The sequence below is a fragment of the Rhinatrema bivittatum genome, chromosome 1 (genome assembly GCF_901001135.1).
Source record: "Rhinatrema bivittatum chromosome 1, aRhiBiv1.1, whole genome shotgun sequence".
NCBI classification, from domain to species: Eukaryota; Metazoa; Chordata; class Amphibia; order Gymnophiona; family Rhinatrematidae; genus Rhinatrema; species Rhinatrema bivittatum.
The window spans coordinates 516,975,605-516,989,684 of record NC_042615.1 but is presented as its reverse complement, the minus strand read 5'-3'; the positions used below and the strand labels follow the sequence as shown (position 1 = coordinate 516,989,684).

Sequence of the window (14,080 nt, the reverse complement as noted above, 5' to 3'; positions counted from 1 at the left end):
TCAGCAGTCTCACTTCCTCTGACCTCTCTCCCCAACATACAAAAGACAGTAGGAACAAATATGGTATTAGGCCTTTTATAAAATGCACTGGGTATAGGCTTGGTCCTCAGAAAGCCATGAATAAACAAATTACAATATAGTAAACCTCCCATATCAAAACAACACTACCTGCTAGGGATGTGCATTCATTCTGAACGAATGCGCAATCCACAACGGATAGTTCCCTTTTCGTTGCATTTGTGTGTCCGCAAAATATATGGCGAACCCCCACGAATGCAACATATCATTACCGAATAAAACCCTCACCTCCTGACCCCCTCAAGACTTGCCAAAAGTCCCTGGTGGTCCAGCAAGGGTCCTGGAGCGATCTCCTGCACTCGGGCCATCGGCTGCCAGTATTCAAAATAGCGCCGATAGCCTTTGCCCTTATTATGTCACAGGGGCTACTGGTGACATACCATTGCTCCTACAATGCGACAGGGGCCGACCAATAGCACCGGTAGCCCCTGTGACATAGTAAGGGCAAAGGCTATCAGCGCCATTTTGAATACTGGCAGCTGACAGCCCGAGTGCAGGAGATTGCTCCAGGACCCTCGCTGGACCACCAGGACCACAGAGGCTACTGGTGCCATTGGTCGGCCCCCTCTGGACCATCAGGGACCACAGGGGCTACCGGTGCCATTGGTCAGCCCCTGTCACATGGTAGGAGCACAAGAAGGTGCTGGCCGTCCATTGCTCCTACCGTGTGACAGGGGCCGACCAATGGCACCGGTAGCCCCTGTGACATAGTAAGGGCAAAGGCTATTGGTGGCATTTTGAATACTGGAAGCCAATGGCCCGAGTGCAGTAGATGGCTCCAGGACCCCCACTGGACCACCAGGGACTTTTAGCAAGTCTTAGGGGGGGCGGGGTCAGGAGGGTAGGGGGTTGTAGTTAATTAAATTTAAAGGGTTGGGATGTTTTTCCAACTTTAATGGAAAATGAATACCGAATGCAACTAATGGACAAATCGGGTTTCCCCCTATGAAAACGGATGCAACAGATTTGGGTCCCGGCGCAACGAATACCGAATAGCAACACATTTTTTCCTTCTGCACATCCCTAGTACCTGCCAGCATTCAGACAGTAACAAGTCTATCTATAAAATGGCAACACTGCAAATATTACATTAGGCCCTAAAACACCAACACACCACCTATTAGGTAAACCGGATAAGCTAGGCTGCCTAAAAATACCTGCAAATAAAAAAATACTTGTACCTAAAAATATGGTACAAAAGCTTTTAAAATACATAGGTACCATCTTCAGATGTCAGATCAGAGACATTCACGTCTAAAGACGGATTCCATATTTTCTCAATAGCTCATGTACAATATTTTGGATAATACTTACACAGATCCAATAAAAGCTAACATAGTCTGTCACAGTTACCCCTATAGACAAATCTGCCGTATCAAATCAACACTAACTCCCAGGACTCAAACATCAACCACCCTACCCAGGAAAGAGCTGCAAATGTTACAACAATAAAATATTTAAAAACAGCAGACTTATTAAACATCCAACAATTACAACTAATAGGGATTTAAAAATACATCCTCTATACTCTATACCTGGGAACTTTTGATTTCCAGTCACCCTGAGATTGTCCTGGGTTAGTTGGCAGGGGAGAGAGAGTGCACAAAGTTTATCCTCTTTCCCATACACTGTAACACATGTGGTCATTCTCTTTCTCACACACACATACATACACACACACACACACACACACACACACACAGGCATGCTCTCACATTCAGTTACTCTTTCTCCCTCTTACACACCCACATACAGGCACTCTTACACTCAGTGGGTCTCTCTGTCACATATACACACAGGCACTCTCTCACACTCAGTAACTCACTCTCCCTCACACACACAATGGCTCTCTCACACACAAGGACTCTCTCATACAAAAAAGGCATTTTCTCCCTTACACACATGCACACTGATACTCAGTGGCCCTCTCTCCCTCCCTCACATGCAGACTCGCACTCAATGTCTCTCTATCTCCTTCACACACATGCACACTGACATTCAGTGGCTCTCTCTCTCTCATACACATGCACACTCACACTCAGGGGCTCTCTCTCCTTTACACACATGTACACACACTCAATGGGGCTGTCTCCTTCACATACACTCATGCATTCTCTCACATGCAATGGCTCTCACTCACTTACACACATACACAACCACGCTCTCACACTCAGTAGCTCTGAAACACACAAGCACTCTCTCACACAAAAAAGGAACACTGTTTCCTTCACACACTTGGTGGTTCTCTCTCCCTCACACATATGCACACTCATGCTCAGTGGCCCCTGCCACCTACTGGCTCAAATAGGCGCTCTCTCACATTCAGTGACTCTTTCTCTCTCACACACATACACACACACACACTCTCTTACATTCAGTGCTTGCTCGCTCTTACACACTCACTCTCCCTCACACACACAGAGTCATGGCCTCCTGGTCTCTTCTTCCCCTCTTTGTCATGCTGCAGGGTCATAGGTCCTTCCTTTAGCCACTGCAGTACAGGCTCCACACTGGCCTGCCAATGGGATGGGCTCTGCTGGCAGCCACAGGGTTTACTCTCTTCTCTGGCAGGCCACAGGATGGGATCTGTGGCAGCCTGCTGGATTACATGTTCTTTTTGTGGCATGGATTGTAGCAGGAGTTGCTTTGATGTAACATTATCTGCTACTGCAGGGCCAATTTCATAATAAGAGCTACCAGACAATGCTGCAAAGCAGGATGCCAAGGGAAGGAAGGACTCAACCTGCTTCTTCCTTCCTCTGCTTGGCTTCAGAACAACTTCCAGAGCCAATGATGCACCAAAGTAAAACAGTACAGCTTTTATGATTTCAAGAATTGGCGATGCGACATAAGAAATACATAAAAGGGCTAACCATAAACAAAGATGAATATAGATATGCAGTCAAACTGGTTTGCAGCAATACCCTGCCTTAGGGAAATAAATTATAACCTTAAATCTTTTAAAGGCCTTATATGGCACACAGGGAGAAGCAAAAATCCTGCAAAGAAATATAGGGGAAGATACCAGTGATAAAGGACAATCACAAATAGACAGGTATGCTGGGCAAAAAATGAATAATTAATTAAAAATAATATAAGGGAGTCACGTGATATGGTGATCTGGGGACGACATGTTTTACCCAGCTCCAGGTGTCCGTTCCCATTTTGGTGCTTTGCACGGGCCGCTATGTTACCCTTTCAATATTTTAGGTACAACTGAAACCTGCTTATGAACATCGATCGCTACATGAGCAAGTCGCCGTTGACGATGCCTGCAAAACTGGCAAGAAAGGAGAAAGACAAATCGAAGCCAGGGGATGACAAAATGGCTGCTGGACCCGATAAAGGCCCTGTGGGATCTGCCGACGAGACTATGATCACAGCGCTGACTACAGCGGTGACTGTGACGCTTTCAACTAAATTGGATAAAATATCTGAACAAATCTCTGAGTTAAAAACTGCATTTGCGGAGCTGCCCCCTCGTATCAATGCCTTAGAACTCCGAGTCTCGGCGACGGAGGATGAGGCCCTCGCGGCAGATCGTAGATTGCACAAACTGGAGCAGCTTGCACAAGTGCAAGAGGATAAATTAGATGAACTGGAGAATAGATCTTGCCGCAACAACCTTCGGTTTCTGGGACTACCGGAGACTATCCCGGATTCTGATCTGGCGGCTCAGCTTACTACATGGTTACCGGAAGCACTTGGTATACCAAACCAACTTGGCTGTCTCAAAATCGAACGGGCTCATTGTCTTGGTGCTCGGGCTCTGCCAAACCAGAGGGCACGCATCGTGATTGCACGTATTTTGGAATTTGCGGATCGGCAGCAGATCTGGCAAGCATCCCGCAAGCTGTCTTCTCTAACGTAGCAAGATCATCCGGTACGTATATTTCAGGACTTTTCAGCGCGGGTGGCGGCCAAACGCAAGGAATTCGGGCCGATTTGTTCTCAATTGGCAACGAAGCAAGTGCGCTTCGCCTTTCAGTATCCGGCAAAACTCCATATATGGCACAACGGTCAAAATAAAGCGTTTGATTCCCTGCCGGACGCACAACGATATTTGCGGGAAGTTCTGCTGGTTTCTGAGACCTGAGTGAGCGCCCTGGCTTAAGTCGGCATACTATGCAGTATCTTTCTTGTCAGGTTTCACTTTATTGCCTGGTAAAGCATTATCAGATATTATTCCTAATTACGTTTCTAGTTTGCAACATGGCGGCCATGCCTCAGTGCTGGGACGATGTTCATTATCCCTCTCTACATTCTGGGGCTATCAGTTTACTACGTTCCTACCAGTATTCTATATCTTACTGTTCGTTGGGACTTCTCATATGGCTTGAGATACAGGAAGCTGCCTACCTGTCCTGGAATTATATTATATTGGTGTTTTGTTTAGCTTGTTTGAGATTTAACAAGACTTTCATGTGGGAATGGACACCTGATCACACATGTATGGCTCCAGCTCTCGAAGTAGAGAGTAATTTTGGACTTGCGGTTGGACTGTATCCGGGAATGGATGTTAGTCTTGGGGATGGGAAGGAAAAGGGGGGGAAAGCACCAGAAGCGTTGATGGGGATCTCTGTGGGCTGATGGGAGATTGTATTGTTGTTGTATGTGTGCCTGTATTCACTATGCAGATTTCTGAGCCAAACACTAGATGTTATTTTTGGAAAATTTTTGTGGGGACTTTCCATTTGGTGTAAGCGATCTCCGGAGGGGCAGGCTGGGACCCTTTGGAGTGGTTCCATTAACCTGGGACCAGATCATCAATCATTTCTGTGGTGTATTCATGGGTTAAGTCGGTCTCATGGGTTCTCAAGTTAAGTTCATGACCTGGAATGTGGCAGGACTGGGATCCCCCATTAAAAGGGAAAATATTCTGACACATTGCCACAAATCCAAGGGAGAGATTGTTTTTCTGCAGGAAACACACATGTTAGACCAGGAACATATCAAATTGAAGAACAAACGCGGGTATAACCAGGTGTACTATTCCTCTGGCACTCATAAACGCAATGGGGTAGTAATTTTAATACATAAATCTGTATCCTTTCAACTGGAAACTCAATGGTCAGATGAAGGGGGGTGGTGCCTTATTCTTAAAGGATCGTTATTTGGCAAACCCATAATCCTTGCATCCGTATACGGCCTAACAAATATGACCATATGTTGTTTACTAGTTTAGTTATCCATATTTTGGATTTTGGTCCTCTCCCAATCGTACTTGCAGGGGACTTCAACTGCACCATGGACCCCGCATTAGAAAGGAGTTCTCTGAAATCTGCTTCTAATTTGGGACTCGAGAAGGGGCTCCCTTTCCTCTGCAAGTCACTACAATTACTTGAAGTATGGCGAGTACATCACCCCACAGAGAGGGATTATACACATTATTCCAGAGCGCATCCAGCAAAATCTAGAATTGATTATATCTTACTCTCAGAATCACTATTTCCCACAGTAGATCGCTCTGATATTGGTCTCCTAGTGATTTCTGATCATTGCCAAGTCTTCTGTGTAACGGGTCTGGCGGTTAAATTACCATCCTTGTTAAATTACCATCCTTGGTTTGGCCTCTGTTGTAAACAGGATGCTGGGCTTGATGGACCCTTGGTCTGACCCAGCATTGCAATTTCTTATGTTCTTATGCCCATCAGCAAGTGCCTCAAACGACTCAAATAACCAGAAGCTCTCTTCAAATATACTAGTCATTCAAACAATCCAACTTTATTGTAACAAATAAATGAAACCATTTTTAAAGTGTGCTCAGCATTCAAACAGCCCAACTTTATTAGTATATACCCAGAATAACAAAAATTGGCTAATAGAAAGCTTCCCATTCGATTGCCTTATTACGCTCACTAGGCTGAACTGTATCCCATCTAAAAATATACTGTTGTTCTTTAAATTGCAAAAGGCATGTGATACTACCTCCTCTGTAAACATTATCTGCTGAATAATAAAGAATCTTAAATGATCAAGGGTATGGTTGTTTTTATTTATTTATTTAAAGTATTTTCTATACTGTCGCTAAGTTATATACCAATGCAACGGTTTACATGTAGGCACATAAGTAAGTTTGGAGTAAGCGTACTATAGTACATTTGATTCTAACAGGTGCCATTAATTTTTGGTTACATTAAATCATAGAAATACGTACAAATGTTTAGTGATGTAGGTTCTGGCCAGGTATACCTAGAAGGTACTTTTACAGGTCAAAAAAATCACATTTACTGTGTTATATTATTACATTCATTGTGTACTCAATTTGTTAAAATATTGTAATGCACATTTATGAGAATAGTGCTGTGTACCGGTGCTCTTCTGTTTATTCCAGTGTATTTTCTATTCTCCGGTCTCTTTATAAAAGGCTTGTTTAAAAAGCCATGTCTTTAGACTTCTCTTGAATGTTTTGGGGTCTCTCTGTAATCTGATCTCCAAAGGCATTGTGTTCCAGAGTGTGGGTCCTGCTAAAGACAATGCCCTTTCTCTTACCTGGGTTAGTCTTGCTATCTTGACTGAGGGAATGGTTAAGAGAGCTTTGTTTGCTGAACAAAGGTTCTTGTGTGGTATGTGTACCCATAGTGCAGTGTTTAGCCAGTCCGCTTTTTTATCATGTATTAGTTTATGTATAGTAGGGATGTGAATCGTGTGCCCGATCGTTTTAACGATCGGGTTTGGCTGGGGGGGGAGGGGGGGGGAATCTGATCGTTAGAGATGTGAATTGGAATCGGTTCCGATTCCAATTCACATCTCTAATTTTTTTTAGTGAGGCCCGCGCCGATAAAAAAAACCTCATCCCGACCTTTTAAAATTATCCCCTTAGCCTCCCCCACTCTCCCGACCCCCCCCCCAAACTTTTTACACATACCTGTGGTCCAGGGGGGCCGCTGGGAACGATCTCCCGTTCCTGGGCCATCAGCTGCGTTAATAAAAATGGCGCCGAGGCCCTTTGCCCTTACCATGTGACAGGGCAAAGGTAGCGCCGGCGCCATTTTGAATATTGGCAATACGGCCTGAGTGCAGGAGATCGCTGCCGGACCCCCGCTGGACCCCCAGGGACTTTTGGCCAGCGTGGGGGGCCTCCTGACCCCCACAAGACTTGCCAAAAGTCCAGCGGGGGTCCAGGAGTGATCTCCTGCACTCAGGCCATATTGCCAGTAGTCAAAATGGCGCCGGCGCTACCTTTGCCCTCACTATGTCACAAGGGCCGACCGTCGGCCAACCCTCAGCCCCTATGACATAGTGAGGGCAAAGGTAGCGCCGGCGCCATTTTGACTACTGGCAATACGGCCCGAGTGCAGGAGGTCGCTCGCGGACCCCCACTGGACCCCCAGGGACTTTTGGCCAGCTTGGGGGGCCTCCTGACCCCCACAAGACTTGCCAAAAGTCCAGCGGGGGTCCGGGAGCGACCTCCTGCACTCGGGCCGTATTGCCAGTAGTCAAAATGGCGCCGGCGCTACCTTTGCCCTCACTATGTCACAGGGGCCGACCATCGGCCGACCGTCGTCCCCTATGACATAGTGAGGGCAAAGGTAGCGCCGGCGCCATTTTGAATATTGGCAATACGGCTATCCAGTGCTCCTACCATGTGACAGGGGCCGGCCAATGGCATGGATACCCTGTCACATGGTAAGGGCAAAGGGCCATCGGCGGCATCTTTATGAGTGGCAACCGATGGCCCGAGAGCGGGAGATCGCTCCCCGCGCCCCCCCCCCCTGGACCACCAGGTAATTTTAAAAAGTTTTGGGGGGGGGAGTCAGGAGGGTGGGAGAGGCTAAGGGGGTCGGTTTAAAGGGTCGGGTGGGGTTTTTTTTATCGGGCCATCGGCGCCATTTATATTAGTGGCAGCCAAAATGGCGCTGATCACCCTAGAGTGGGAGATCGCGCCGGGACCCCCCCCACTGGACCACCAGGTATTTTAACATTTTGGGGGGGGGTTCGGGAGGGTGGGGGAGGGTAAGGGATTGGTTTTAAAGGCTCGGGGTGGGTTTAGGGGTTGTTTTGGTGTGCCGGTTTTCCCACCCTCCCCCCAAATAATTCCCGTGCCCGATTTAATGATTTTTGACGATAAATCGGGGGAATTTGTATTGTATCGTGACTCTAACGATTTTTGACGATTTAAAAAATATCTGACGATTTTTTTAAATCATCAAAAAACGATTCACATCCCTAATGTATAGTGCATAGTGCTTTGTATTTTATTCTTTGTTCTATGGGTAGCCAGTGAAGTTCGGCCAGAGTTTCAGTTATATGGTCTCTTCTTACATAGAAACATGGAAATGACGGCAGAAGAAGACTGAACGGCCCATGCAGTCTGCCCAGCAAGCTACGCACTTTATCCTTTTTTTTATCTTTTACTCTCTCCCACCTGTTACTATTGGCTTCCAGTACCCTCCAGCCCTAATTTCCCTCCACCCCACCACCAATGTAGAGAACAGCACCGGAACTGCATTCAAGTGAACATCCAGCTCAATTAGGGGTAGCAACCGCTGCAATAAGCAGGCCACACCCCTGCCCCATACTCTTACCCACCCCTGTTTTTTTGGGTTTTTTTGGAGATGGCAGCCCTTCATCCTTCCGCTCCGTGAAGGTGGAACACCAACCACTGGCATCCCGCTCCGTGAATGCCTCTGTGGCTACTGCCACTCCGTGCAGTGTTTTGCTGCCTCCTCTTTATTCACATCCTCTAGACTTGATGGATCCACAGTGTTTATCCCACGCCCCTTTGAAGTCCTTCACAGTTTTAGAGTTCACCACTACCTCCGGAAGGGCATTCCAGGCATCCACCACCCTTTCCGTGAAGAAATACTTCCTGACATTGGTTCTTAGTCTTCCTCCCTGGAGCCTCAGCTTGTGACCTCTGGTTCTGCTGATTTTTTTCTGATGGAAAAGGTTTGTTGTAGTCTTTGGATCATTAAAGTTTTTCAAATATCTGAAAGTCTGAATCATATCACCCCTGCTCCTCCTTTCCTCCAGGGAGTACATATTTAGATTCTTCAATCTCTCCTCGTATGTCATCCAATGAAGACCCTCCACCTTCCTGGTCGGCCTTCTCTGTACCGCTTCCATCTTGTCTTTGTCTCTTTGTAGATACGGTCTCCAGAACTGAACAAGTTCAATTAGGCAGCAAAGACACACACTGAGCAAGATATTAGCATTTGCGTAAGATTACAATGATAGTGTAACCAGTTACACTCTCTTATTTTAATTTAAAGCATAAGGGAGAATTTTCTTTCTTTGGGAGATGAACATCGTCTGAGGACAATACGCTCCAAAATTACTGAGGACCGAAAGAAACAATGGTCGCTCCAGTAGTTCCAGCAGCACATAAGATTATGCCATACTGGGTCAGACCAAGGGTCCATCAAGCCCAACATCCTGTTTCCAACAGTGGCCAATCCAGGTTACAAGTACCTGGCAAGTACCCAAACACTAAGTAGATCCCATGCTACTAATGCCAGAACAGCAATGGCTATTTCTTAAGTCAACTTGATTAATAGCAGTTTATGGACTTCTCCTCCAGGAACTTATCCAAACCTTTTTTAAACCCACTTTACTAACTGCCCTAACCATATCTTCCAGCAAGGAATTCCAGAGGTTAATTGTGCATTGAGTGAAAATATTTTCTCCAATTTGCTTCAATTGCTTGCCAATGCTTCAATTGCTAGCCAATGGCGTCCCTAAGTCACCAGAAAGATAGGACCACACTTCTGTCTGTAACAGAAAAGTGGGTGCACTCACTAGGACACAAAAGCACAGGGGCAGTAATTTTCAAACCAGTGCGCAGGTGCACTTTGCGGCAGGTGTGCCGGAGCACACCTAGATATGCTTCCATTTTATAACTTGTGTGCACATAATAAAATAGCCTGTGGGCTCAAATTTAAGTGGGCGCACAACTAGGCACGCAAATCCCTATTCTACCACATAAATCAGGGTATTTTATTACAGGTACACGTCCACGCCATTCTCTGTTTCACCAGTTCATCCACAGTTTGCACAGTTAAGAGCTGGGTCCTCCAAACCCCCCTGCAGTCCCCACCCCCCAGTTACCCCAGATCCTTTAAACCCGGCAGAAATGGCTAATTTATTTGTAAGTTACACTTCCTTCTTAGCAGAAGTAAGTGTAACTATGGACCAGGATGCATATCTCTTGGCCATGCCCTGAAATGCCTATGCGCCGTCCATACCATGCCCAGACCATGCCCCTTTTGAAATCAAGTGAGATGAGCATGCAGAGGGAGATATATACGCATCTGTGTGGCTTTAAAAATTTGGTGGGCATGCATGAGCCCAACTTGTGCATACATCTCCTGTTTTACCTTAAAGCATACAGAAAGAGAGACAAAGGACAGATAGCAACATAGAAAGCAAACATAACTAAACCAAAGAAAGAAGGGCAAAGAACAATTACTTCCTTTTCTTGCTAATTGCAGTGAGTACTTTTTGTTCATTGGTTGAAATTTGATAACCCTGATTTCATCTGGAGGTAACTGAGAAGAACATAAGAACATAAGAACTTGCCATGCTGGGTCAGAGCAAGAGTCCATCAAGTCCAGCATTTTGTTTCCAACAGAGGCCAAACCAGGCCATAAGAAACTGGCAATTACCCAAACACCAAGAAGATCCCATGCTACTGATGCAATTAATAGCAGTGTCTATTCCCTAAGTAAACTTGAATAATAGCAGTTAATTGACTTCTCCAAGAACTTATCCAAACCTTTTTTGAACCCAGCTACACTAATTGCACTAACCACATCCTCTGGCACCAAATTCCAGAGCTTTATTGTGTGTTGAGTGAAAAAGAATTTTCTCCGATTAGTCTTAAATGTGCTACTTGCTAATTTCATGGAATGCCCCCTGTCCTTCTATTATCTGAAAGTGTAAATAATCAATTCACATCTACTCGTTCAAGACCTCTCATGAGGAAAATACAAAAGTATCAAATTCTTGAGTTTACCTGATAGTTCACATACTCTTGCAAATTCTGCAGCGAACCGTAAGGGATGATTATTGATTGAATAATATAGATATTAGATAACTATCTGAGAGAGTTTATTATACTGTTCTTGTTGATGAGAAGTGAAGATGCTGAGATTCAATATATTCCCTGTACAATACTTGTACGATTAGTATTGACGAATTGTTACTAGCAAATTGTTTTGTTGTTCTTTAGGTTTAACGTCATTGTCTTTTATTTTAAACAGTAAATCTTGTTATTCACCAGCAAAAGCTATTCAACTATTTTATACTCCCTGCCTACCCTCCCAACCTCCAGGAGCATCACTGGCTGAGTGGGGTTTCCAAAACATGCAAAATTACCTAATCGGGAAGAGGTCAACTTGTGGAATCCTTTGGGTTGCAATCTTGACTCCAGTACCACCTGCCTACCCCAAAAACCACTCAGAACACTAACCACCATAGTGGAGAGAGTCATCATTACACCAGTTGCCTCAAGGAGGTGGTACATTACCCTCCATTTGCTTGTGTTTTATAGATACAGAAAATAATTTTCTTGTCTTTTCTTATTACTTCTTTCCATGTTTTTAGATGCTGTATTGTGACTTCTCACATCTGCTTGCATGTTCTCCATTTAGTAGGGGTGAACTATCAGTTGTATGAGAGTAAAAACAATCAAGCAGAGCTGCCTACAAAGTATAGCGTCCATACTTTTTTCTACTTGTGGTTTTCTCATGACCCAGAAGTCAACTGGAAGCTCCAAATGTTTCAAAACACTTCTTGTGTCATGTTTTGTTCCCTTTTCCAGAGGATGACGATGAAGAAGAAAGTTCAAACCAAAAAAGATCAGCCCGAAAACAGCCAAAGAGAGGCAGGTATGGAAGGAGAGGTAGAGACAGCGATAGTGAAGAGGAGGAGGAAGACAACGATGAAGCCCCCAGAAGGAAACGAGCTCCTAGAAAGAAACCTGCTAAAGTGGGCGACAGTGAAGGTGAGAGTGACTTAGAAGATTCCCAGGGAAATGCAAAAAAGGGCCAAAATAGTCGCAGGAAGGCTACTGCCACAAAGCAGCAAAAAGAAGAAGAGAATACAGAAAAGCAAGGACACAAAGAAGGCAAAGGAAACAAGAATCAAAAGAAAAAAAAGAAAGGCAGCAGGTACGTGAAGCTTCTTGGCATGCATGACATGACTTTGCTGGAAATAAAAATGTGTCTTGTGTTCTATAGCAAAAGGGTATGGGATGTCATCATTATATTATCCTGCAGATAAAAAGTCAGGTAGACTGGGAGCTGGTAAATCCATTTCAGTTCATTTATTAAACATGATTTATTTATTGATTTTATTTAGATTTATATTCTGCTTTTCATATTATTTCAGCACTTCAAAATGGATTACATTCAGGTCATGTAGGTATTTCCCTATCCTCAGAGGGCTTACAATCTATACTGCCTTACTCCAAACAAGTACAAGGCAAATAAAAGCATTCATTCCTCTAAACAATAAAACTGAAATGGTATCAAATACAATTGTTCTGTCCCCAGCAGTGGGTACATTTCGGCAACTGTTCATACATTGCAGTTTAAGTATGTCTAGTGCAGTCCTTATTTGTAACCCATGATAAAAGCCTATGAGCCGTGCCTTTAAGGGGAGTTTTACCTTTAAGAGAAACTCCCTCTCCCCTGCTTCTCTCATTGGGAAGGGTCTGCATGCTTTCTCAATCTAACTTGAGTCTTCTTAAGTGCCTTATTGGCTCAAGGAACTGGCCTTCATGCTCCCCCCCTGCGTCACATGGATCCTAGGCTCGCTGCCATTGGATCTTGCCCTCTAGCCCCAGCTTGTGGGGACGTTTCCTGTAATCACTTTCCAAGACTGTTAGTCAGTCCCAAGCATGCTGCCTCAAAGCTAGAAGTGCCTGCAGCCTCTTTAATTAGCTTTTTTACATTTCTTCTCATTGCTTTAATTCTAAAGACTAATTAGCTTCAGAACCCCTTGCCTTCTCACCCTGAATCCCAAGAAACTCCATCTCCCTTCTCCTGCCTATCTCCAGCTGCAAAGATCTCTGCTAGAAGCATATGGGTTTGAAATGCCACAATTGTAAGTAATGGAAAATTATCTGTACAATAAATAATTTCAAACTTAAAAGATCTTTGTCCTGAGGACTGATTGGAAGAAAAGTTAGCTGTCTGGAGGAGGGAAATTCATATATATTCTATTGAGCCAGCATAACAACCACTCTAACATCCTTCTAACCACTCCCTACATCCTCCCACCCTAACACTTCTCCCTCTATAAAAATGTCCCCACCTTTATACCTCCTCCATTCCTACGTCCACACAATAAAACCAAACATAATATTCAACAACCTGCCCTCCTCCTGCCTCCCAAAACCAACCCACCAACAAGTAGGGCCCTCATCAGGCCACGTTATCCATTCAGTTAAACTCATTGACATGAAGTCAGCCCAAACCCCCTTAAAACATCCAGCTTCTCACCAGCCACTTGTAAGAAGCTCACATCTCACACATCATTACAAAACACCAAAACAAACTAACATCATCTGGAGGCTTTCACAAAGAACCAGGCTTCCATCAGTTTATAGAATTTCAGATAACTAAATTAAAGCCTTTTCTTTCACCGGAGGCTGTTCTATAAGAATGGAATAATGAAACTAAACACAGAATTCCTGGTGCTGTTCAATCTTGCTTGTAGTAGAGACAGAGTGGCCAATCATTAAAGTTGAGATGAACGTATGGAGTCTGTATTTCAGCTAGGTCAATAGAACCATTCCTGTAAATACATTTGAATGCAATAGATAGGAGCTTGAATTTGATTGCTGACCCCCATTTGGGGTGCCAGTGGTAATCAGATAAATAATAATAAATAAGCTGGCCCACTGGCAACCAGTGGAGCCATCGTAGTAAAGGAGTAGCATGATTTCTGCTCTTAGGAGGTAATTTCCAAAAGGATTTACATATGTAAAACTGGGTTTTATGTGTATAAATGTAGTTTATCCATGGGCTAATGAAAATTACTACTTTTATACACT

The 14,080-nt window shown here is 44.5% G+C and overlaps 1 protein-coding gene across 1 annotated transcript in view; it reads left to right on the top strand.

The window, feature by feature from the left end:
* Positions 1 to 3,346: 3,346 nt before the first annotated feature.
* Positions 3,347 to 14,080, top strand: part of LOC115098861 (transmembrane channel-like protein 2-A) — a 166,448-nt gene continuing 155,714 nt past the window's right edge. Inside the window, exons 1-2 of the mRNA XM_029615906.1 lie at positions 3,347 to 3,785; positions 11,843 to 12,191. Coding sequence (XP_029471766.1) covers positions 3,347 to 3,785; positions 11,843 to 12,191 — 788 coding nt within the window. The remainder of the gene's footprint in view (positions 3,786 to 11,842; positions 12,192 to 14,080) is intronic.